This window comes from Myotis daubentonii, chromosome 10 (assembly GCF_963259705.1).
Source record: "Myotis daubentonii chromosome 10, mMyoDau2.1, whole genome shotgun sequence".
NCBI classification, from domain to species: domain Eukaryota; kingdom Metazoa; phylum Chordata; class Mammalia; order Chiroptera; family Vespertilionidae; genus Myotis; species Myotis daubentonii.
In genome coordinates this window covers 81332912-81358571 of record NC_081849.1, presented here as the reverse complement: position 1 = coordinate 81358571, position 25660 = coordinate 81332912, and the positions used below count along the sequence as shown (strand labels likewise).

General features: G+C 46.2%; 1 protein-coding gene across 1 annotated transcript; it reads right to left on the bottom strand.

The window, feature by feature from the left end:
- Window positions 1-425: 425 nt before the first annotated feature.
- GPR141 (G protein-coupled receptor 141) lies at window positions 426-25415 on the bottom strand. The gene is made up of 2 exons (XM_059655867.1): window positions 25295-25415; window positions 426-1754 (listed from the first exon to the last, which is right to left on the bottom strand). The coding sequence occupies exon 2, from the start codon at window positions 1738-1740 to the stop codon at window positions 835-837; it is 906 nt and encodes a 301-aa protein (XP_059511850.1). The 5' UTR covers window positions 1741-1754; window positions 25295-25415; the 3' UTR covers window positions 426-834.
- Window positions 25416-25660: the final 245 nt, after the last annotated feature.

Below are 25660 nucleotides of genomic sequence, written 5' to 3'. Positions count from 1 at the left end.
GCAAATTAACTGTGGACCAAGACCTCTATAAATTATTCAAAAACAGAAAAGGGGGAAAAAAGTACTTCCTTTGGGAACTCATTTTAATGCATAGCAGCAGATTGATCTAAGTTATGCTCTTACCATTATTTATATAGATATTTAGTAAATTCTTGAAATTATTTTTGGAGGTATTGAGGGAGTTGACCCAAGTCCTTAAACTTGACCTTTCAAAGGAAAAGTCTAGATAATCTTATTAGAGTGGAAGGCCAAGGGTTCTGTTTCTCTTGATTTCCAGATAAGTGACTTCCTACCAAAGTGATGATAGTCCCAAAAAGTTTCTTACTGGCCTCTCCCGCCACTTATCTGCTTTTGTCCGGGTGTGAGCTGACGGGGTATCTTATCTTGTTAACAAAGCAGAGCTTGGGCTTTGGAGCTGACTCACACCCAGAATTCATTTACCTAAGGTTTTCCCTGGAATGAAAAGAACCAACTACAGGACTGAGTCCAGTTCAAAGCTTAAGGAAAGACCATGTTTCAGACTGAGGACATTAAGATAAACTCGAAAAACTCAGAAACCATTACACCCAGGATGCTTGGACGGGCCAAGGAGACCCTGTGCATTGAAAAACAACGCCGTGTTGCAACTGCAGGTGGACTGAACACCAGGAGTCTCAGCATGGGCGCGTCCTTTAGAGATGGCAGGGACTAAATAAGGACTGGGATGAATAAGTCCTTTCATTTGGCTGCCACAAGGCATGGTCTTAATCAAGTAATAAAATATCCTGCCTACCTCCCTCTACTCTTTTTCACTCCTGATGTAAAGGAAGTAAACCTGAACACTGTATTGTGTGGTTAATGGCAAAAGAGGTAATTCCATAGGTCAATTATCTTTTGCTTAACCCAATGGCTTCCCCCAAGAACAAAGAGCAGCAAGTCAAAGCAGCTAATCGCCGTTACACTCAAGAAGATTTCATTATAATATGTAATATTGCTGTTGCAGTCATTTGAGAGCGCCACAGTGTACAAGTAATAGATCCTAAACAACTGGTAGGGAAGGAAGCAAATCATGATGACTCCTATAAAGAACAGGTTTTTCAACTGGGCCCAGAACTCCTGGTGGGACAGTAAGGAGTGGCGCAGCTTCCGCACCATCGACATAATGATGAAGATCTGGAAGACCAAGAGAATCAGCGCAATGGCTATGACAACGGCGACGATCAAATAGTTGATGACTCGCACATACATCCAAGCAAGCTCTTTGTGGAAGTTAAAACAGTTCTGCTCATCATACACGTCAAGACTTCCGTACTGCGAAGCAATCAGGGGCACCATAATGACAATCACCAGCAGCCACAGGCCAGCGCTGGCAGCCACCGCATGCAGTTTCCTGTAGAACTCCACCTTGTCCTTGCGCTTGAAGAAGATGAGGTACCTGATGACCAGGATCACCAGGTAGAACAGGAACGTGAGGTACATGTGGATGTGCAGCATGGCGCTCACGAATTTGCAGAAGGGCAACCCAAATGTCCACTTCTGCTTGATGAGGTAGGTCAGGCGGAAAGGCACGGTCAGCAGGAAGACACTGTGGACCACCACCAGGTTCACGACCGCCGTGGTGGTCACTGACCGGGTGTTCATCTTCACGAGGAGGAACAAAATGGAGATGACGCCCACCAGCCCGCCGATGAGCACTGCGCCATAGAGCCCGGTTAAGTGGGGTGTCGGTACAGGTTTGCAGGAGCTGTTGTTGGCAGACATACTTCAGAAGCCACCTGGAAGAGACAAAGCGCCAGGTAACTGATGAACTTCCAGAGCTTCCATGTGAGTGTACACGCCCCCCGCCCCCAGCACTGGCAATGTGTCTATGTCATTTACCTGTTTACATGACGTCAACTTGTTGTGCCTTAAGAATGAAGACAAGCCCAGCCAGTGTGGTTGAGCGTCGATCTACGAACCAAGAGGTCACAGTTAGATTCCCGGACAGGGCATATGCCCAGGTTGCAGGCTCGATCCCCAGTGTGGGGTGTGCAGGAGGCAACTGATTGATGGTTCTCTCTCATTATTGATGTTTCTATCTCTCTCTTTCCCTTCCTCTCTGAAATCAATAAAAATATGTAAAAAAAAAAATGAAGACTATGTCGAATGTGTGTCTGTGTACTCTAGACTGAAAACATGTAGATCATAAATCTCTTGTAGGTGAAAGACCTCATGCAGGCAGAGATCCCCAGAGACATGTATATATGTACATAGTCAAGACAGTTTGCATAAAGCCGTATTGCAGACTGTCTGACGCTGAAACATGGTACTGGAAAAAAATTATAAGATGATGGAAAGTTGAGGGAACCCTTTAAGTACACAAAATGTATACATACTTTAAGAGCTGATAGTTCAACGGATGCTTCTTCCTTTTCAGATTCAACCCATCGGAATTAATAATTATTCAAAGTGTGCATACATTTTTTGGGGACAACCTATATATTTTTTAATGATTCTAATTCTCTAATTCCTTCCAAATCATCAGCAAATGATTCGAGAATATTTATGCTCAATTCATTTAAAATACTGATTCGTTTGGGGGGAAAAATTGTCTAAGTCAAGGCAGCAAAAAGCAAGAGGAGGGTATATCTGAATTTCTAATCACAGTTATAATATCACCCAGCATTAGGGCCTTGGCCAAGTTTTGTCCGTGGGCCCCACTGATAATATCAAACGGAGTCATAAAGTTTTCTGTCAGACTATCAGTGTACATGTATACATTAAAAAATAAATGTATTTTTCATCACCATATACTGTGTTTTTGTCGCTCGAATGAATTTTATTATTTCTTCAAGGTTCTTCACATATGTATACCTTAAGAGATATCAAGTAGGCGTAATATGTTCTCAAAAAATTAGGGTTGGCACGCAGAAGAATTTTGAGTCAGAGATTTTGCTGGTTTTGGCATGCACTCACAAAAAGGTTGCCCACCCCTGCCCTACACAGTCTTGGTCCTTTCTAATTCCTTTTCTACATTCTAACTCATTATCACTAAATGGAAGATTTAGGATCTATTCATTACAATAGTCTATTTATTTAAATTCCTTCAATGGTTTCCTATTTTTTAAAGATAAGAATCAAAATCCTTACATGTTTAAAATGTCCTGGGTTATGGCAAAATCTGATCCCTTGAGAACAGATTCAAGAAATAATGTAGAGATGAAATTGACAGGATGAAGGACGTATATGAGGAAAGAAGTGTCTCAATTACTCTCAGATTTCTGACTTGAGTGTATGTGTGATTAGAGATCTGTGTATTGGCACCAGGAACAAATGTGAGGAAGGATATTACATTATTCACTTAGTTCCTGACCATCATAACACATTTGCAATTATTCTTATTCATCTCTTGAATGTTTCTTCATACAACCAAAATTACCCAGCAATAAAAATGAACCTATGCCCAGCTGGTGTTGCTCAGTGGTTGAGCAGTGACCTATGAACCAGGAGGTCATATTCAATTCCCAGTCAGGGCACATGCCTGGGTTTCAGGTTTGGTCCCTGGTAGGGTCATGTGGGAGACAGCTGATCAACGGTTCTCTCTCATCATTGATGTTCTATCTTTCTCTCCCATTCCCTTCCTCTCTCTGAAATCAGTAAAAAGATTTTTTTTTTAAAGATGAAGCAACTACTGATATACACAATACCAATGAATGACAAAAACATCTTACTAAATCATGTATTCTCAATATCGCCCCCAAGGGGGCAAAAGTTTGTTCTTGAGGTGTGAAATACTACTACTTATGTATAAAACACACATGTACATATACTACATAAACAGACATACAGCTTATCTATGGTATTAAAATTTCATAAGAAGGGGAGGGACAATTATGGGAAAATGTCTATAAAGACTACTGGGGGGCAATAAAAACGTTGAGAAACGCTTTACTAAATAGAAGAAGCCAGCCACAAAAGACCACATAGCGTATGATTTCTTTTCTAGAAAATCAATACTAATGTGCTCAAAAGAAAAATCAATGTAGTCCAGGGCCCAGATAGCAGAGGAAGATACAGACTTCCAAGGGCCGTGAGGGAACTTACGGGGTGATGGGATGTTTTATATAAGGTTGGTTACAATTATAGTTATTGGTCAAAGCTCATCGAACTTACTCTCAAAACTGGTCAATTTCCTTGCATATAGCTTATACCTCGATAAAATTAATCCTATATAATAAAAGAGTAATATGCAAATTGCCCCTAACGAAGGACCGACCAGAACGACTGGTCGCTATGACACACACTGACTACCAGGGGGCAGACACTCAATGCAGGAGCTGCCCCCTAGTGGTCAGTGCACTCCCACAGCGGGAGCACCACTCAACCACAAGCGGGGCTGATGGCTGCGAGAGCAGTGGCAGTGGTGGGAGCCTCTCTCACCTCTGCGGCAGCACTAAGGATGTCCAACTGTGAGTGGGCCTAAGCCGTCAGTCGGACATCCCCTGAGGGCTCCCAGGCTGCCAGAGGGATGTCTGAATGCCAGCTTAGGCCTGATCTGCTGGGGAGCGGGCCTAAGCCAGCAGGTGGACATCCCCTGAGGAGTCCCGGACTGCGAGAGGGCATAGGCCAGGCTGAGGGATCCCCCATCCCCCGAGTGCACAAATTTTCGTGCACTGGGCCTCTATTTTAAAATGATGATGATGACCCTAGCCGGTTTGGCTCAGTGGATAAAGCATCAGCCTGTGGACTCAAGGGTCCCAGGTTCGATTCCGGTCAAGGGTATGTACCATGGTTGCGGGCACATCCCCAGTGGGGAGTGTGCAGGAGGCAGCTGATTGATGTTTCTCTCTCATCGATGTTTCTAACTCTCTGTCCCTCTCCCTTCCTCTCTTAAAAAATCAATAAAATATATTTTTTAAAAAATGATGTTGATGATGACCTGACCCCAGACAGTCTCTGCTTTTGTGAGCCTGAAAGAGTTTCTAAGTGGCCCACTTAAAAGGTTGCCTACTGTTATATTTGTTCCATGTGATGTGTAATCTCTGCACTTGCCTTTAATTTTTTTCCTGAAGAGAAGTATCTCTATCAAGTAGACATGAAATTATATTGTTTGTATCTGAATCCAGGATGAATGTCCCACCATAAGTTGGTGTTGCTTACAAATTATAAGAAGGCAAAAGGGAATACAATGAACTCCATAAATCCAAGCAAAGGCAGGAAGGAAAAAAATAAATAGAAAACAAACAAGAAAACATGGTAAGTAGACAAATTTGAAAAGAAAACAGTAAGTCCAGACATATCTGAAATCATAATCCATGTAAACTATTTATATTTGTTTCTCCAGGTACAGGAAAGAAAAACTGTATACACCTCTGTGAATATACTAAACACCATTGGATTACATGCTGTGGAGCAGTGAATTCTATGTATGTAGGTCCTGTCTCCATAAGGCCATTGTTTAGAAAGAGGGAAAGAAAAAGCTGTCTGAACTGAGCCTCTGGTGATGAGGAAGAAGAGTGAGAACTATCCCTGATAAAGGCGAGGAATGAAGACAGAATCTGTGATGCCAAGTGCTGCGTTCATGCTGGGTGCCCCGGGTCAGCCAGCTTGGTGCCAGGAACGGAGAGCTTTGGGCGACCTGGCCAGACTCAGTCGAAATGTCCTGGTCCTGCTGACCTTATTCTACAATCCTCTTTGCTTCCCACTCCATCCCTGGATTCACTTCTTCCTATTTGCACAGAACAGATGGGCCCCACCCCCTGCCCATCCAACAGGAGAGAACATGCGCTGCCCATCATTTCTTCATAGAGATTACCAGTAGCATCTCGCTTTCCCCTGGCACCCCCCATACCCACCCTTGCCCCAGAAATGAAGGGTTTACAGAAGCTGTGTGAGTCCCCACTGTGTCTCCAGGGCCAGAGGAACACCTGTATCTGTACTGGGATCAGAAGACAAAATCGCTAAATCTTACCACCAGAGGGAAACCTTGAGATTACTGGCCCAACACACCCTATAGACCAGTGGTGTTCAACCTTCTGGCCCTTTAATACAGTTCCTCATGTTGTGACCCAACCATAAATTTATTTTCGTTGCTACTTCATAACTGTAATGTTGCTACTGTTATGAATTGTCATGTCAATATCTGATATGCAGGATGGTCTTACGCGACCCCTGTGAAAGGGTCGTTCGACCGCCAAAGGGGCCGCCACCCACAGGTTGAGAACTGCTGTTTTAGACTGAGGAAGACTCCAGTCCACGGGGCCCCTTCATTAACTAACTCACAGCAGTGGGCAGCTGAGTCTCAGGGCCCGTTCCTGCCCGCAGCTGCCCCTGCGGCCACAGGGGAGCTCCCAAGGCCCAGAGAGGTGGGTGCCGGCTCCTCAAAGGCAGAGCCATGCTTCAACCCACCCCACGTGCCCTTCTTCAAGGTCACTGTTAGGAGCCAGGACGAATAGCCTGCCTGGGCTAGAAGAGGCAGAACAGTGAGCAGAGGGTGCTGTCGGACCAATGGCTTCCCTGCCTTCGAGATGCCCTTAGAGCAAATCCTAGTCTGGTACGTTTGCTGAGATCAAATAGGGTCATTCACTTTCATCTCTCCGGGAAAACCGAGCAGCATTCTACTCCAAGTATTTTCAGACAAGGCCCGGAATGACTACTCCACTGAAGGACTGCCTCGAGGTAGCCAAGAAAGGTGAGAATAGGGGAAGCAGCGTGGGAAACCACCAAACAGATGTCAGCTCTGAAGAAGTCATTGGAGGGAGGTATAGGCCCAAGTAACATATCAAAGGCCCCCCTCCCACTTCCCCACATTCAGGCTCTCACAGTGCTCCTTCCGCTTGGAAAGGAGGCCCCTGCTCTTCAGCTGAAACTGCAAACCCTGCTTCGCTGACACTGTTTCAAGGAACCCTTCATCAAAAGAGGAGCGGGAACCAACAAGAGCTCCCTGGGCCTGAGCTGTCACTCCTGCCGTCGTTGGGGAGGTGGACGTGGCTCCCCGCTTTACGGCCTCTGGTTACCGACAAGGGTAGTGAGAGCTGAGGCTGGGGCCACAGGAGGTTGAAACTCACAGACTTGGTTCCCTCTGAGGCAGAGCCACATCCCTCCCAGAAGCCCCCTCCGCCCACTGTTTACCACCTGCTTCCTGCCCAATGAGGAGCCGGCTGCGGAGTCTCCCCATCCCACTGGGGAGCTTTGCACGGATCCATAGGTCTACGGGTAATAAAACGTGCTGGGGCCTCAGCCTGCAGACTGAAGGGTCCCGGGTTTGATTCCGGTCAAGGGCACGTGCCCGGGTTGCAGGCTCGATCCCCAGTATGGGGCGTGCAGGAAGCAGCTGACAATGATCCTCTCTCATCATTGATGTTTCTATCTCTCTCTCCCTCTCCCTTCTTCTCCGAAATCAACAAAAATATATTTAAAATGTGTTGTGAATCCTGACCATCTCCTTACTGGAAATCTTGCTTCAAAGAAACACGCTGTCGCGTCTGTGGGCTTGTGACCCTGGAGTTCCTGGGTGCCCAGTGCAGTGGCTTCGCGCCACCCTCACAAGCTGGCCTCCTTAGTCCTCCCAACGCCCAAGGACAGAAAAGGCGGACAAGGCATGGCAGTCAGCCATTGCAGTGACTTTCTCCCTCTAAGCTCCCTTCCAGCCCAGCGAAGAGCTGGAAGGTGAGCAGGGAGAGGCTGTCATGAGGGAGAGGCTGTCACGTTCTCACCTCACCTAGCTGGCGCCCGGGGTGGCTCGGCAAGCGCCACAGCAGGCTCTCCCTACGGCACCACCGTGACCACCTCTTGTGTTTATCCGAATGTTCATCTGCTCTTTCATTATCTTTTTATCATAGTAACTACCAGGGTCTCACTTCCTTCTCTTTCCTCAGTGGTTTCGTTTCGTTTTGTTTTGTTTTATCACACACAAAAAGAGGCAACTAAGTTAAAGAAACTAAAGCATAATTAGAAGATGGGCAGGATTTTTTCACTCTTTTAAATATTTTGATACATTTGCTGCTAGTATTTTTTCGATGCATCTATGTTAGTGAGGTAGTTACAATCACAATGCAGCTCATTTTTCAGCCCATATTTTTCACTAGTAATAATTTGAAGTACTCCGTCTTAAAGCTTCCCTACTTTTATTTCTTTAAATATGTTTTTATTGATTTTTGTTTGTTTGTTTATTTTAGAGAGAAAGGAAGGGAGAGGGACAGAGAGACAGAAACATGGATTGGGATCCACTGCCTCCTGCATGCCTCCTACTAGGGATTGAGCCCGCAACCCAGCCGTGTGGCCTGACCAGGAATTGAGCCAGTGACCTCTTGGTTCCTGGGTCGATGCTCAACCACTGAGCAACACTGGCCAGGCAAAACTTCTCTACTTTTAAATGACTACAGAACATCCCAACCAGTGGACATCTTCAACGTTATTTAACCAAATTTCCAGCAATGGGGTGTTTCTAACTTGCTGTAATTATAAGTAAGTCTATAATAAACATTTTTGTGAATTAAGCACTTTACATATTTCGGATTATTTTCGGAAGGCGGCATCCAAGAAAAGAGTGTTCACATGACATGACATATTTGTGTATCTAGATTTTAGAGCCAGATTGCTTTATTGACAGATGTAAATGTAAAGTAGTTATTGCAAGTAAAAATGCTATTCCTGCTTTCTAATGTAGGCTATTCCTGTCAAGCTGTGTGTTTCTAATACTTTAGACAAATGACCCCATCGTCCAGCAGTCTTCACTCACGGTTCTTGCAGGCAGAATTCTCAAATGAGCAACACCAGGGCTGCAGGTAAAATCCTACCCTCAAGTAACATATTTCCCCTGGAAGCCTGCACCACCCTCTCAGCGAGCTAAGCCAACAGTGAAAGAAAACACTCCGAGAAGTCCAATGGGGACCCTCCTGCTCAATCCAGGCCTTCCCTCCACATCTACATAGCATTCCGGGCAAACCATGGGCCTCTTTCTTGGAGCCCAATATCACCTGCCCACAAATCAGGACGCTACGGCCACCTGACCCCTGGAGAGGACCAAGAACGGACCGTGACTTCAGAGAAGGCCGAGCCTCTTTCCGAAGGGCACGATGGCATGTCAATTGAGAACTAGCCAGCATCGATGGATGGAAGGCACCATGCCTCCAAGGTGAATGTGAGATAAAGCTTATTCGGAGCAGGGGGCCCTCGCGCAAGTCAGAGCTGCTGAGAAGGCGGCTGGGGAGGGGCCTTGGGTTCCTCCTGTGCCACACCAGTGAGCACGTCTGTCCCAGCATCATCTGTTGGTAACAACAGCTGCCCTGTCCCGAGTGCTTCCTTGGGTCCTGGTGCCCTGGTGGAACTTTCACCTACATTACTTATGTTCCTCCCAAGTCTAGAATGTGGATATGTTTTATCCCAAATATCCGTTAAAGAAATTGAAGTTCAGGTTTGCTCAGCCACCAAGCGGCAGCACTGAAACCCACAGGTTGGGTGCTATCGGCAGGGAGGCCACGGTGCAGAAGTCCCCGCCTGTGAAAGAAAAGGGGGCCACACAACCCTGCTGCATCCCTGCTCCCCTTCGAGCTGGGGAGTCCCCTCGACAGCTGGCCCTCGGTTCTCCGCTGCATTTGTCTGTATCACTACGACCAGTCACCAGGGTACTGCGAGGCAATGTGGACACCAGCCGGGGGCTGGGAGAGGTCATTCAACAGGCCCCCATGGCATTCTCAAAAGCCAATGAATGCTTGAGAAGCAAGCCACCATGTTACAAGATATTAAACAAAACTGCATTCAAATGTGATTACTAAAGTTTAATTTGCCCTAAGATAGATTCCTGAGCCCTTTTCTTAATTCCTCTTCACTTTTTGAACTCTAAGTCCTTAACTCCCATTTTTAGAGATTGGAAATCACACTGAGAGATTGTTACAGTGGTTCCTGAGAGATCTGGCCCAGAGACATAGTCTCGCCATTGGTGGGCACAAGCGGCTGGCATCTGTAAGTGCCACGGCTCTGTGCCCAGGGATCCCTGGATGAGCAGCTGGGGCACAGTCCTCTCCTAGGATTGCCAGGCTTGCATCACACCGTGCCTTTCCTGACTGCCTTTTAGTCTGGTACATGGTTTGTTTCCCAGCTCCTCTGGGTCTTGGGGTCTCCTTGACTCCCAGCCATCTTCCCTGGCACTCCTGTCTTCACTCCATGCCCTGCCACTCATTTGGCTGTGGCTCTCTGTTCAGTGACCTCCCGGGACCAGTGAGCCCTGGCTATTGGTCCCAGCTTGGCACTGATGTTCTTTAGGGCCTGTGTCCTGTTAATCCTGCCAGCCCGTTCCCCTGCCCATCCCATGGGGGCTGAAGTCATTTCCTGTAGAAATTTCCAGTGTAGGGTGAGGGGCCACCAACTCCCTTCGTTTCCCATCTAGTTCTCAACTCCTTTTATCTTGGTTTGCTACCCAGCAGCCTCTGAACAGTACATTGTACCCATGCGGAGGAGAACTCTAAGATTAGATAAATTAGTCCCTCTTCAGTGGCTCGTGATTCTCAGATATGTGAGGCAAAGGGTACGTATCAGTATATCTGAAGAGCGGAACTAAGTCGCTAGGGGCATTTTGGTCCTCTGTAGAGGAAGGTGAGGACCAGTTTGCCCAGTATTAAGCACAAGGGGAGATCCGTGTTAGAATGGATGGAAGAACCAGCAATGGGGGAGGTAGGAAGAGGCACCAGATAACCAAACATGCATTGGAAACTTCCTGGGAGAATGTTGCACGGAAAACCTCAACACTGAATCTGATGGTCAAACACGATGAGCAATTCAAAGATTTTACAATTTAACAAAGACCTGGCTGTGGCAGTCACCTCTTACTCCATCTCTTAGCTCACCTAGACTTCACCTCAGGCCCCAACAACAGAACTCCCTTGCAACAGTCCTGAGTACCAGGCACGCAAAGGCATTTCTTTCCTGTCTTCTGGCTGACCCTTCAGCTTCTTAAAGCTATCAAATACCAACATGAGCAGCTTCTCTGGATTCTGGCCACAGAGTTAACCTCAGCCCCGAAGGCCCTTCAAGTAGAATACTCAGAAAGAACTGGACCTTGAAGTTCCAAGACTGAGCAGAGGGAAGGGTATTTACTAGAGATCTCAAACCTAGGTCATTGACTTGGCTTAAATATTTTTCTCCTGGACGATGTATTTGCATCTTAAATGACACACTAGTATTGCTGTTCATATTCTGTATCCGTTATGTACAGCTACAACTGCTGTATACAATGAGAGTAGAAATCCCTTGCCTTTCCCATAGTTTCTGAGTAGAATGGCTTAGTGGGTTCAATGGTGGCCAGCCCCGAGAGAGATATGTCCAAGTCTTAATCCCAGACACCTATGAATGTGACCTTATTTGGAAAAAGAATCTTTGTGGATATAATTAACTTAGGGACCCTGGATTTTCCAAGTGGGCCCTAAATCCAATGACAAAAAGGCACATTAGGGAGAGGCACGCAGAGAAAAGAGGAGAAAGCCAGGTGAAGACAGAGGCAGGGACTGGCGCTACACAGCCAGACCCCAAGGAATACCCTAGAGCCACAGAGAATGTCAAAGGGACAAGGAAGGTTCAAATTCAAACTGGCTCTGCTCCATACCCCGGCTGCCCTGATCCCAGGAGGAAGTTAAGATCACCTGATGAAACCCCCTTCACAGAGAGCACAGCTTCCTCTTCATGCCTCTACAGTGCCCCCCACACCACCAGAAAGTAGCCGCTCTTTGCCAGTCTTCAGGTATCAGCTTTGCTGTGAAAAGAAATGGCTTTTTTTGAAAAAAATATATGTTGTATTGATTTTTTACAGAGAGGAAGGGAGAGGGGTAGAGAGTCAGAAACATCAATGAGAGAGAAGTATTGATCAGCCACCTCCTGCACACCTCCCACTGGGGATGTGCCCGCAACCAAGGCACATGCCCTTGACGGGAATCAAACCTGGGACCCTTGAGTCCGCAGGCTGACGCTCTATCCACAGAGCCAAACCGGTCAGGGCTTTTGATTCATGACCTGACACGATCTGCAGAAGCAGAGAAAGGTGGTGACAGGAGTGGATGGCCATCCAGTGTCCATGGTCCAGCCAGAGCAGTATCAAGTAGGCAAATGGGTCACCAGATCACCCTTTTTGTCTCTGTTTCTTTCCAACTCTAGCTCTGATCTCCCCACCCAGCCCAGGCACACACATAAGCACCCTGGGTCCCTGGGCCACCAATGCCTGGGTCCTCCCTTTCAGCGGCATGGGTGCCAGTCAGGGGGAGCCCGGGGGATATGGCGGTGAAATCACTGCCTCAAGACCAGAAGCGGGACCTCAACCGCTCCTCCTTCCTCGTGTCCGAAAGGCCAGCCATGCCTCAGTCCCTCAGCAGTGCCCTGCCCCTCCTTTCCTTGGGAGATGGTCTCCTTGAGACCTGCCCTTTGCGTTTTCAGGTTTTGTGACTTAACAAGTAAGAGGAAGATGAAGACTATAGATCTCTAGGGAGAGTAACACCTCCTCCAGGGGCTCTCAAGTCCGAGAGGTGGCGCTTGGACTGGGGTTCCTGAGTTGCTGCCCAGTGAAGGCACTTCTGCCCGTTCAGGTATCTGTCTTCTATTTTTACCACCTGGCGGACTGAGGGTTCTAAAACCCTTATGTTCTGCAGCGTTTAATCAACCTTGAGGCATTATTCAGGTACATCAGGCTGCTCTCCTATCTGCAGTTGAACATTTGCCTCTGGAATTCCTAGCTAGATCTCTCCCTGCTAAAGAATATCCACACATGTCCTTCAGGAAGGACTGAGGAGCAAGGAGGGACCCAGGGAGAAGCTGTGGGATTTCAGAGACATTACCTGCAGTTACAGACTGACATTACGTTTCCTGGTGGTGTTTGAAACAGGCTTAAATTTACCAGCAAGAGTTGTTGTTTTTTATTTTCTTTTTTAGACCTGATTCTTAACAGGCAGAATTAACTTAAAGGAGTTAATCTGCTGTGAAATTTTGAAGATGTCGTGTGGATTCGGGGAGGATGCCCCATCTTCTGAACAAATCACACTAGGCAGGTAACCACTCAGTCAGCCCACAACGACCTCTCTAGACTCCGTGACTTATCTTTGCAGCATCTATCCTCAGGGAGCTCAATGAGCTCATCTGTGGCCAGGAAGATGCCCACTCTGCTTGTTTACCAGGAAATGCCCAGCTCCGGGCCAGTCAGTAGCCTGGCCACATCAACATCAAAAACCAACAGGGAAAAAAGGATGAGACAATCAGAAAATTTGAGCAGTAAGTGATATCTGATCATATTAAAGAATATCAAGATAAAAGCATTATAGTTATGTTTTTTAAAAGCCCCCTTATCTTTTAGAGACACATATCAAAATATTTATGGATAAAATGGTATTACATCTGGGGTTTTATTCAAAATGATCCCGTTGTGGGGGCGTGGGGAGGCGGAATAAATCAAACCAGGGCCGCTGTGAGTCGCGATGCTGTCGCGGGTGCAGCTGGGTGATGGGTGCACGGGGTTGATTGCTCCCTATTGTGCTGTGTTTCAGTTTTCCCATAACGGCACGTTTAATTAGTAATATGAAAAGAACAAGGGCAGAATGCATTTCCCCCAAAAAAGACAAGCAATGGTGAAAGACATCTATTTCCATTTCCTATGATGAAGAGGGAACATGGTCAAATTCAGTGCCACCAAAGGCTCTGCTGCCAGTGGGGCTCCCTCCACATCACCGAGCGGGTTCCTCCCACAACTTAGAACCACCCGAGTTCTACCCTTTGCAGAAAGGGCTGTAAACAGAGAATCCATGGTGTGAAACATACGCTGAGAGAATGCCTGGGGTAGGCATGCTGGGCACACCGCAGGCATTCAAAGACTGTTCACTCCATAAAAAATCCTCCAAGTGCAAGAGAGAGAGGCCAGCTGACAACCCACAGACACACTGCAGTCCCTGCTACTGGGCCCCCTGCTCCTGCATTCAACACCCCAGCATCCCCAGCCCCTAAGGACTGACCGAGCCCACTGAGAATCCTGACCTTCACTCTTGTGGCTGCCTGGCCTTCACCCTTGGCAGGGAACATAGAGTTCAAGACAGCCCTTTACAGAACCTTCTGGAAAGGGACCTGAACATCAATGGTTTTCAAGTCAGTGAAACTTAAAATAACAATAAGATCTTCTTCATCTTTAAAATTAGGGAAGTAAAATACTGTGACAGTCTTCAGAACTGGCAAAGACCAGGTGACATGCTCACTGGAGTTGAAATTGGGATCACATTTCTAGATATCAACTGGGCAACGTATGGCCAGTTCACAGATAGTCATCGTGCTCTTTGAGGCAGTAAATTCTCTTCTAGGAATTACTAACCTCAGCAATATGTACAAAATGTGCACCCTAGATGCACAGAGATTTGCTAACAATAAATTAATTACGCTACATCCATAGCACCTACTCTGCCACTAAAATGATGCTTAGGAAGAAATATAAATATTAAATAAAATAGAAAATTCCTATGAAAAAGAAGACAAGACTGTTTATACACTATGACTTCTATCAAATAATATGAATATATGTATTTCTTGAAAGTGACCATATCAAATATCTAAGAATAGATATGTTGGATCATGAATTTTCTTTCTTTCTTATACTTTTTCAATGTTTTCCAAGTTTTCTGCAATAATGAGGATGCTATTTTCATAGTATAAAAATATTTTTAAATTCTTAGTTCTTCTAATATTTCTTAATTTCCTGATGACAATGACTTCAATGACAGCCACAAAACAAGACATACTCAGAATAGGTGGTATGGCAACTATATATAGTTGCCCTGGGTTCACTTAAAAATAAAGTGTATGACCTCCATCTCAAGGTCATTTGGAGGATTAATGAGATGCTATATATGAATGAATCTTTCCAAGCTTTTAGGTTCACAGGTTCTTTTGCATGTAACATGTTGAGAAGGCTTGAATGAGGAATGCATTGTGATGTAAAATGTGTTGAGAGGGGTAGCCATTATAATTACTATGTCAATGGTGCTTGAAGCCAGGCATTTTGGCCCTGACATCTTGTTGCTGCTCTAGCCTTCCTACACAACGAAGCCAATGGTCATGCAAGAACGGACCCTGTCCATGTGGGCTCAGTACCCTAAGTATGCCTCTCCTCACCAGCTTCCTGGAGGAAGGAATGTGTCTGCTTAGGACTAAAACCAAGTCCAAGAGAACAACACTCTTCATTGGACGCAGAGTGTCTGGAGCGGCTATTTTGCCAAGTGATTTGTCAGAAGACAGTTGGAAAGAATCGGGGACTAGATGATCTACATAAAACACATGATGCAGAGATTTCACTTCTTAGATGTTCATCATTGGTAGGGGTGGTAAAGATGGTATGATTTCCAGTACCTTCCTCATATGACCAGACTCTGGACACTCTTGTTTGCCAATGTCCTTCTTAAACTATAATGCCAGGTCTAAAGGCACTGAACACATTATAATCAGGAAAACTCAGAACACAGAGGGATGCTTGCCATGTGACCTAGGTATTAGCTATTTGCAATTGGGAAAATTCTTTGATCTCTCTAAACCTGTGGTTCTCTCATGTAGAACATGGGATAAGAAGATTATCTGCTTTGTAAGGCTGTGAAAATGTTAGCACTGATACCACCTAAGGCACTATGTGCAAATATGGGATCTAAGCACTCCATTTAGGAGCCCCGAGGACCCTTTTGGCAGCCAGGAAACATTCACTATTGTGACAACGGAGAAGGTCTGGGAGGTTTGGGGTGTGGCTGTCTGTTTGGGGTGAGGGTGATATTTCCCCACGGGGCACAGAGGCTGCCCCACACTGATCTGACCACATCACAGCTCGGCTCGGCTCCACAACCAAACACTCTAACAGGAAGAAGGCACAGAAAAGAAGAAGAGGAGAAGCAGCCTGGGGGGAGCATAGGAGAGAAAGGGGAAGAGGGAGAGGCCATGGAGTGACTGAGAAGTGGGAACGGGTGGGTGGTCGCTTTCAGAAAGAGGGACCAGAGGAGAGCCACCAACCTGAGAAGGGGCTTCTCTGCAAGGACTGACGGTCAATCCCGATTTATGTGGGGGACCCTGCAAAATTCACCCTGTGCCTGGCTTACAGAGAGGCAACGGCATGGAGCACAAAGACCATGAGCTTCAGTGTGAGCTGCGTTTTCCTTTCATCATTGTTTTCAAGGCGCCCATCACTCCACCTCCCACTGGGGTACCAGACTCAGCGGAGTCTCTGCAGAGCGCAGCCTTTGCTTGACTAAGATTCTTCTTGTAGATTCTTCTTGCCATTCACTGGAGTTCCATAGCACTGCCAGCAAAATTAAAGGCGCCATGGCTGGGGAGGGGTTGGGGGGAGGGGTGGGGGGAGATTCACACTTCCTCTTGGTAGTAAAATTGGGGGGTGGGGGGTGGGAAAAGTCCTCTCTGCTGGGAACTTTAACCTCAACACTCTTCCTGTGTCTGGGCCAGTGTTTCTACAGCGCCCAGGCGTTCAGACACCAGCAGGCCCGCCCCGCTCTGTGCCTGAATCTTGGAAGTTCGCCGATTCCAAAACAGTGATTCTCAACCTGTTGACAGATCTGGACCATTTCCCCCCTTCTCTGCATCCTCTAGCCCAGGGGTGGGCAAACTTTTTGACTCGAGGGCCACAATAGGTTCTTAAACTGGACCAGAGGGCCGGAACAAAAGCATGGATAGAGTGTTTGTGTGAACTAATATAAATTCAAAGTAAACATCATTACATAAAAGGGTACGGTCTTTTTTTTTTTTTTTTAGTTTTATTCATTTCTAACGGGCCGCATCCGGCCCGCGGGCCGTAGTTTGCCCATGGCTGCTCTAGCCTGTCTGGCCACCAAGCCTGGAGGTAACTGCCATCAATAAGAGTGTCCCTGTGAGAATCTGAAGGTGAGGCTGAACACACTCAGCACTTTCTTGTGTCCACGGCATGCAGCCCAGCGGCTGTGGAGGAGGCTCTCGGGTTCCTCGGATCCACTCTCCGTGGAGCAGAAGTGGCTGTGGTCTTCAGTGGTGGTTTCCTGAGGTTCCTGTACTTACTAATACCGCCCCCCCCCAACACACACATGCACACGCACACGCACACGCACACACACACACACACACACATGCACCAAGAAAAAAGAGAAAAGGAAATGCAGCAGCTGCCCATGGCCCTCCCAGTGGTGTGGTGCCCTGGCCTCCCGCATTAACCCCCGTCTGGTGCACCTGGGTTGCTTTCAGGATGTTCCGGTTCCCCGGCTGATGCATCCGTGCTGCCTGCACAGGGGATCGCCTGGGACGCTTTGGAGAACAGCACCGCATGGCTCCCACTTCTGGGACGGGGCCTAGGAGGCCACACATGTTCATGCTCTCCAAACATGTCCAATGGCACGTAAGGATGAAAACCACTCACATTTCAAACTGAATTCCCAGCCTCAGGCCTTGTATTTTTTGGGGTCAGATCCTCACCTCATACTCATTTCAAATCAGGGGTTTTTGTGTGATTTTTTTTAGTTGAATTTCTAGGGGGTGGCGCTGGTTAATAAAATTATAGATTTAAAGTGTACAATTCTAGAATATATCATCTGTGAATCATACTGTGTGTTCACCACCTCAAGTCCTGTCCCCTCCCATCACCATTTACCAAACCAGGTTATCAAGACAGAGACCTCGCTCCGTCCGCTCCCTCAACGTTCTGCCAACACCTTGAGGAGAGGCCGGTCTGAGCACTTTTCCAAGTGGCCCAGGTTCTGGAGGACCCGGCAGAAGCGAGTGCCAACGTGAATGTAAATATTTAAAGAAATAAAACTCAGCAACCAGAACTGCAGCTTTGAAAGTGAAAAATATACTCATAGAACCAGCATCTCACAGGATAGATCAGAGAAAGGAAATAAAACCTGGTGAACTGCACAACAGATATGAAAAAAAATTGCTCAGCTGGCAGTGAAGAAAAATCCTAAGAGCAAACACGCTGACACCCTTCTCCGTACTTTACATATAGTTTCCCTTGCAGTCCTCACCACCATCTCACAGAGTAGAAAGTACTGCTTCCCATTTTCGAGATGAGGAAGCTGAGGTACAGGGTGATAGAGTAACTCCCCCCATTCATGCACCTGATGAGAGCGCGAGGCACAACATGCAAGCCAGGAGCCCGGCTCCACTGCTCAATAGCTATGCTCTGTTCCCATCGAGGAAACGAAACCAGAAAAGTGACACGGCGGTGAAATCTGTTCCAGAACACACGGTAGAGAGAGCAAAGTCAAGGCGATTTTCTGACAGGGAATGGCTGAGGATTTTCCAGAGCTGATGAAAAATACCAATCATCAGGCTTGGTAAGGCCCAAGAATTGTAAGCAGGACGAACGGAAGTAAATCCATACCTAGACACGGCGCAGGGAAATCGCCGAACGCCAGAGCGCGGAGATGCCGGTGCTGAACCAAGCCGCTCATCAGAGAAGACACGGCCCCTGAAGAGAGAAGCTTTACAGGCAGGCGGCTTCTTCAAAGCGGCGAGGAGGCCGAATACAGTCAGATGTCATCTGTGGATAACGTAACCACCGGCCGCTGGCTTTGATGACTCAGAAGGCAACCCAGGAATTTCTTATGCCCTCAAGCCATCAATTCAGAAACTTATTAAAACTGAGCAAAGGGTATCGTGAAAAGAGTGTGGGGTTAGCAGCAGCTCTCCCCCGTCTGGCTAACCTGGGGGCAAGTTCCAGCCGCTCTCAGCTTCAGCTTGGTGCCCAGGAGCTACCGCTTCGGGCGCAATGAAGGACGCACAGGCTGCGGGCACACGGCCCCTGGGCCTCTCACGCTCCCGTGCCCACTGCTCAGAGTCAGAGAAGCAAATGGCCGAGGGCACCATCCTGATTCCCTGTCCCGCTGGGAAATCGGCAATTTGTTTAAAATCAATAACCCTGCCCGGCTGGTGTGGCTCAGTGGTTGGGCGTCGGCCCGTGCGCCAGAGGTCGCTGGTTCAATCCCGGCCAGGGCACATGCCCAGGTTTCAGGCTCATCCCCAATAGGGGTGTGAAGAAGGCAGCCGATCAATGTTTCTCGTTCATCAGTGTTTCTCTCTCTCCCTCTCCCTTCCTCTTTCTCTAAAAATCAATAAAAATGTACTTTAAAAATAAATAAAATCAACCCCTGATATAATATAACACCATATTTACATTGACACATGTTTGACTAGCACAGGTCTATACTTTTTTAAACATTTTATACGTCTGTAATTATTTAAAGTGTAAAGCACTTTTTAAAACTCCACACTGATCTGGGATTTCTGGCTGCTGTTAATCTAGATCAGTGATGGCGAACCTATGACACTCATTTTTTTTGGTTGATTTTTCTTTGTTAAATGGCATTTAAATATATAAAATAAATATCAAAAATATAAATCTTTGTTTCACTATGGTTGCAAATATCAAAAAATTTCTATATGTGACATGGCACCAGAGTTGTTAGGGTTTTTCAAAATGCTGACACGCCGAGCTCAAAAGGTTCGCCATCGCTGATCTAGATCATGGGTTTGCAAAGCACAGCCTGAGGGCCAAATCCCACCACCCGCTGACTTTACAAGAAAAGGATACAGCCACACGCAGCTGCTCACACACGGCCTCTGCCTGCCTGCCTGCTGCACGGCAGCTGGTGGTCATACTAGAGACGGCCTGGCCTACAAACCCCAAACATGAACTCTCTGTGTTTTACACCCTCCTCCCCATTTTGCCAGTCTCTGGTTCTAGATCAAAGGATTATTATTTTTTCTATTGTAAGGGAGGTTGAAGGCAATCCAGTCAGAACCATGGGCTGGGATTCGCTCTCCGTGACCAATGGTGCCAGGAAGGCGACAGAGAGAGACAGACAGGGAACTTCTATCATCCGACATCGGCTGGACCTGGCTTCTCGTCCCGTCATCTGTGGACAATGTCCTTGTGCGGCCACTGGGGGATTCAAAGCTGAGATGATGCTGGCTACCATAGGTGCTCAATCCATGTCCCATCCCTCCGCTCCCATCAGTGCTGAAGTCAGAGTCAGCCCTGCCTGCACGGCTTCGTTTCAGAAGTGAGAAAGAGGAGAGGGAGCAGGTCAGGTGCCGCTCCGAGAAAGTGGGAAACAAGGCCCTGTGTCACTCCGTCTGAGCTCATGAAAACACGGCCCTGGGCCACCAGGGAGATCCTAAGCAGCCCTTTTCTTGGTTAAAACAGACTGCTATTTCTTCACTGAAACACAAAACTCTAGCCCCCCACCCCCCCTCCTTAGGCCTCCACTACACCTCCCCCCGGAGCCCCAGCCATGTAAGAGGTTGTTTCTGACACCGTGGCACTGAGATGCCCCATGGCCCCCCGAGCTGCACACTCCCTCCCAGCAAGGATAGGAAACCCAAGCGTTCCACTTCAGGTGTCCCTGTGGGCCCTGGCGGAAAGTCACTGACAGATGGGCAGCCAGATGGGACAGTTTGGTCTGTTTTATTTGTGGGTGTCATTCAAACCCAACGATGTGCAATGGTGGGAGGAGGGAAGAGGGGTGATCATTACTGAACAATACTGTGTCCTGGGTAGGTATCACGTTATTTCTTTGGATCTTCACAGTTCTCATTTGGGTCAGAGAATGTGACCTCCCTTTTACCGGCAGTAGGAGCTGGCTGAGGTCTGGGGTGTGGCAAGTGTGCTTGCCACTTAGAAGTACACCACAGCTGAGAGAATCACCTTTTTTTTTTTTTTTTTAAATAAAGAAAGCCTAGCTGATAAGAAATGAAACCTATGTCCCCCATGTGATAGCCTCTCTTCTTTTTAAAAAACAAAAACAAAACACACACAAACTTTGTTTTTATTGATTTTTTAGGGAGAGAGGAAGGGAGAGGGATAGAAACATCGATGAGAGAGAAATAGCATCCACGGACTGCCTCCTATATGACCCCTCCTGGAGAAAGAGCCCACAACCGGGGCATGTGGCCTGATGGGGAATCGAACCGTGACCTCCTGGTTCCTGGGTCAGCGCTCACCAGTGGGCAATAGGCTCTCTTCTGTGTATTGCACAGTGCCGGGCCCAGCGACCAGGGGCCGGCTTTGTCTCTCTGAAGATCTTGGATAAGACTTTTCTCTGCATCCACTTAGGCCTAAGCCCAGAGAGCAGCTGAGTCGTGTCTCAGCTATTAGCACTTGGAGTACAGGGTAGGAATATGGGGTGAGAAAAGCCCGGCCCCATACCCACCATCCTTCATCATCACCCAGGGAGATGGGTCCCACTATTAATGCCGGAGCCCCATCTCAGCACTGGATCCACGGGGAGACCTTGAACTGGGTGCTCTTAACCAGTGGTTCCAGGGATTCTGACACAATCCCCCCCGTCCCCCGAGAACCACCGCCTTCATGTAACTGGGTGTCAGACACCCGCCATTCATCCAAATTTCAGCACACGTGGTCTCAGTTAAGAGTCAGCCTTTTGACCTCCCTGCAGCAGAGTCCACAACACGCAGCCCATGCCGGGGGTCTCAGGTCTCAAGACAGATTTCCCTCTCCTGGTCTGCAAGCGTGTCCAGGGGACCTTCAGCCTTGATGGCTCATTTGCAGTACAACGGAAGCATGGTCTCACACCAACCCGATTCACCCTGTTCTGCGAAGCAACTAGCATTCTTGATACAACGCTTTGACATTTCTCTAATAACCCTTAGTAGTAATCTTCTAGAAATAAGCTACCTATCCAATCACTTGGCTAATGATTTTTACTCAACCTTTTTGCCCTTTTATGCAATCTAATAAAGATGACCTAACCACTCATTTCCTGTAAATGTCTCTGCCAAGAGTAAATAATGACTTATGATCTTTGCCTTTGTTTTACATAAATAAATTGTGTCTTTCCAGCTATATTACTGGCTCCTGGAAAGCAGAGGTCATAAGCAATAAAGATCTTTCAATCCCTCTCTCTCTCACACACTTTTATATTAAAAAGTGGGAATAGTAAAAAATTTTTCTATTTACAATTAAGAAAACTTAAAAAGTTTTATGTCACATTTGCTTCTTGGGAAGAGATTTTTAAAAAGCCAGTTAAATAATTTTGCTCTTGGGAGAGATGTTTGTCGGATAGATTATATGTAAATGGTGGGAGAGAGAGAGGGAGAGAAGAAGGAATCGATGAACATGAAACATTTTTTAAACTTCTGCACACCATACCCAAATCCCAACTAAAGCTTCTCTAACTTGGGCCCTGGCACAGAATAAAGTCTGTGCTAGACAAGGCCACTGCTCCTCAGAGGGATTACAGCCTTGGGAAAAGATAACACTGCGCTAAAATAATACATGGGTGAGTTACATGAGCATCACTATGCCAGCTGTGAAATAGTAAGATCATATATATAATTTGTATTGTTCTCTGCCTCTAGTTCCTCCTAAAATCCTTGTAATTTCTTGTTTAAAATATATTTGTATTGATGTCAGAGAGGAAGGGAGAGGGAGGGAGAGAGAAACATCAGTGATGAGAGAGAATCATTGACTGGCTACCTCCAGCGCATTCCCAACTGGGAACAGAGCCTGCAACCTGGGCATGTGCCCTGACCAGGAACCAAACTGTGACCTCCTGGTTCATAGGTAGACGCTCAACCACTGAGCCATGCTGGTCGGGCAATCCTTATCATTTCCTAAGTGACCAGAGCGCTAGGAGCATCTCTTGTTCTAACGTTTAATCTTTGACTCATCCCCAGCGCAGAGCCCCTAAAATCCTGGCGACTTCCTCAGTGATAAGAGCACAAGGAGCATCTTTGTTCTAAGTTTGTGATGAACAGTTCTCAGATATTTTTAACCCCAGGATGTACATGTCCCTAGAGATGTGAAGGAACCATAAACTAGCTGGTGCAGACTGAATCTGTCTTTCGGAAAATGAAGTTCTCCTAGAAGAGAGGCACTCTTGGGCCACAAGTCAATCCCTACGCGTGTAGCTGGGAGGCAGCTCCGGGGAACAGAGTTCAGATTTGGGCATCATCAACGGGCCAGGCAGTGGAGGTCAGGCTGAAATCCTTTATCAGGGAGCAGAGTGGTACCTAACTTCTAGAAGATCTGACTTGTGGATTGGCCAGGAAAACCTCCATTTCTGCTCAGGGCAGGAAGTGCTGAGCTGTGAGTGCTACTATTCCTTTGTGGAACTTCCCTCCCTAGCCACCCCTGCCCAGAGACCAGGCTATGGACAGGTTAACCTGTAAGAAGTGTTTCTCTCTCCCATGTGAATTCAATTAGACAAATTTCACTCTTTTTAAAAAAATGACTTAATCCCCAGGAACTGCAATCTTTAGTTGGCCAAGTATTTTGAGATAACAGTTATGCCCAATGTTGAAAAGAGAAGCAATCTTTGGACTTAGCAGCTACTATTTTTATGCTATTTTTGGTTCTAAGCCTTCAGTACCTAATGCACATAATCTCAAAGATAGCATCTTCACTGTTCCATTCACGTATTCAGTCAATTCACTCATTTATTTATTCCAGATGTTGAATACTTAGCACGTTACAAATACCGTCCCAGAATCCAGGAATGAAAAGGCATAGTTCCTGCCCTTAAGGAAATTGTATTTTTAGGAAAGAGACTCTGTTTAACTTAAGTTTGATTATGATTGTCAGGAATAATACCATTGCCCTCAACAAGATGGAACAAGAAGAACATTTGATACATATTTTGTCACAACTCATACTAGATTTGAGGACCTTCTGCAAAGTAATATTTCAGAAATGTTTGACCAATTACAGAATTTTTCTCAAGTTCATTACTCTGAAGGATATCACTGATTTGCACCTATTCCAATCTTCTTTAAAATATTTTGACATGTTAATTTGGTTATATAATGTGCTAACATCTCTTACAGTGGTAGCACAGTAGCTTATACATAGCAGACATCCAATAAGCATTGTGTAGGTTCACTGAATTTTAGATTTGGGAAGCATCTTTACAAATCAGCTAGTCCTATGGTCCTTAAGCTTAATTGGGTTTTGGACCACTCTGAAAGTCTGACAAAATCTGTGGACATTTTTCTCCATTTATAAAAACACATATTTACATACACAGATTGTGTATACAACGTTAGGTGATTGGTGAATTACCCTAAATATCATCTATGAACAAACTCCTTTGGGGGTCATGTAATCTAGTCTACATCTTCTACTTTATAATTGCTAAAAATCACTGCCTTGAACAGGAGTTGGAAAATCATGGCCCTTAGGCCAAATCTGGCTCATCTCTTGTCTTCATGCATTCTGTGAGGGAGAGTGGCTATTACTTTTTTAAATGGTTCCATTTAAAATGGTTATTATATTCACTTTTGCATCTTGGCCTACAAAACCTAAACTATTTATTACCTATTATTTTATAGAAACAACTTTCTATAAAATTGGCTTACAATGGTTGGAAAATATTGTCCAAATCCCTCAATGACTAGAAAACAGGACTAGAATTCATACCCTCATTCCTCATCCACTGGTCTTCTCATTACTCCTAACTGATCAATTAAAATGCTGACTGATTGACGGAGTTACACCCAATAAAACAGAAATCACGGAGCTGTAAATTTGGAGTGCTTAATATACAACTTCTTGGGTAAAGAACTGTGCAGAGTTGTAGAAAGTTAAACTTCAGAGAACAAAATCAGATTACAATTCATCAAAGAAACAAGACTAAACTCTCATATTATGCATTCCTGACTTGTTTTTTTTCAACTTTGCATTATGTCCCATTCCACCTATTTGAAATGCAATACTTCTTATGAAAAGGAAATAATGGTAGAGAAGGAACTTAATGTAAAATTATTTGAACAGATGTTGTCCTGATTTTAAAGTTATTTTCTGATTCCTCCTGTCATGTAGTACTGTAAAAATTGAATGAAAAGAATTACAATAACCATTGTTATGGGTGTCATTTTGAATATACTCCTTTTAGGAATTTCAAAAGTCCCTGATTGCTATTGGTTGTTTTCTTCTATTGATTAGGGCTGCCAGGATGGTTTCAAACTGTATTGGGCAATATTACAGTTATACAGTTTGAAGATTCTTTATAACGGAAGAAACAAACCAAATACCTAAAGATAAACATTTACCCTAACCCTAACCCACATCCCCCAGAGACCTCTATAAACTTTTCAGCCGAAGTCCTTTCTTTTTGACAGACTCTGAAACCATTTTGTCCACATTTACTTGCTCATGAAAATTGGGCATAGCCTTCGCAGCCGTGTGCTTGACACGGGAAGGGTGAAACAATGCTGTCTGCAGGACTGTGGTCAGAGTGAATAAGGCTCTCTGTCTGAATTGTCAGCGTTAGAACTACACTGGCTCTCTTTATGCGTAACTTTCACTCCCACCACCACCCAAGTCTCCTGCACTTACCCGGAAAAGGCAGATTCCTCAGGGCAGTGGAGAGACGGCTGCCTGTCTGACCTCCAGGTGGGATTCTCTCCTAGCAGCCGGGCTGCCCGGGCCCCTCCATGCTCCCCGTGCACTAGCGAGGGCTGGCCCTTCACCAGGCACAAGGAAGCTGGGGCTCCAAGTTCCCCAGCGAATCAACGGCAACCACAAAACCTCAGAAGCATTTCAAACACAGGAGCAGTGAAAGACCAAGCTCCTTCAGATGAACAGCCCAGTTGCAAAATGACAGGAAGGCCAACTGTCAAGAGGCACGTATTCAAGTGGTATGGCTACTGCGAGGGCCCAGCTTTTAAAACTCAACTCCAAGTGCATTGTGTAGAGCAGGGG

Bases quoted from the DNA above. Each gene is read 5' to 3' on its own strand.
- GPR141 (XM_059655867.1), bottom strand. From the start codon at position 1,740: ATGTCTGCCAACAACAGCTCCTGCAAACCTGTACCGACACCCCACTTA.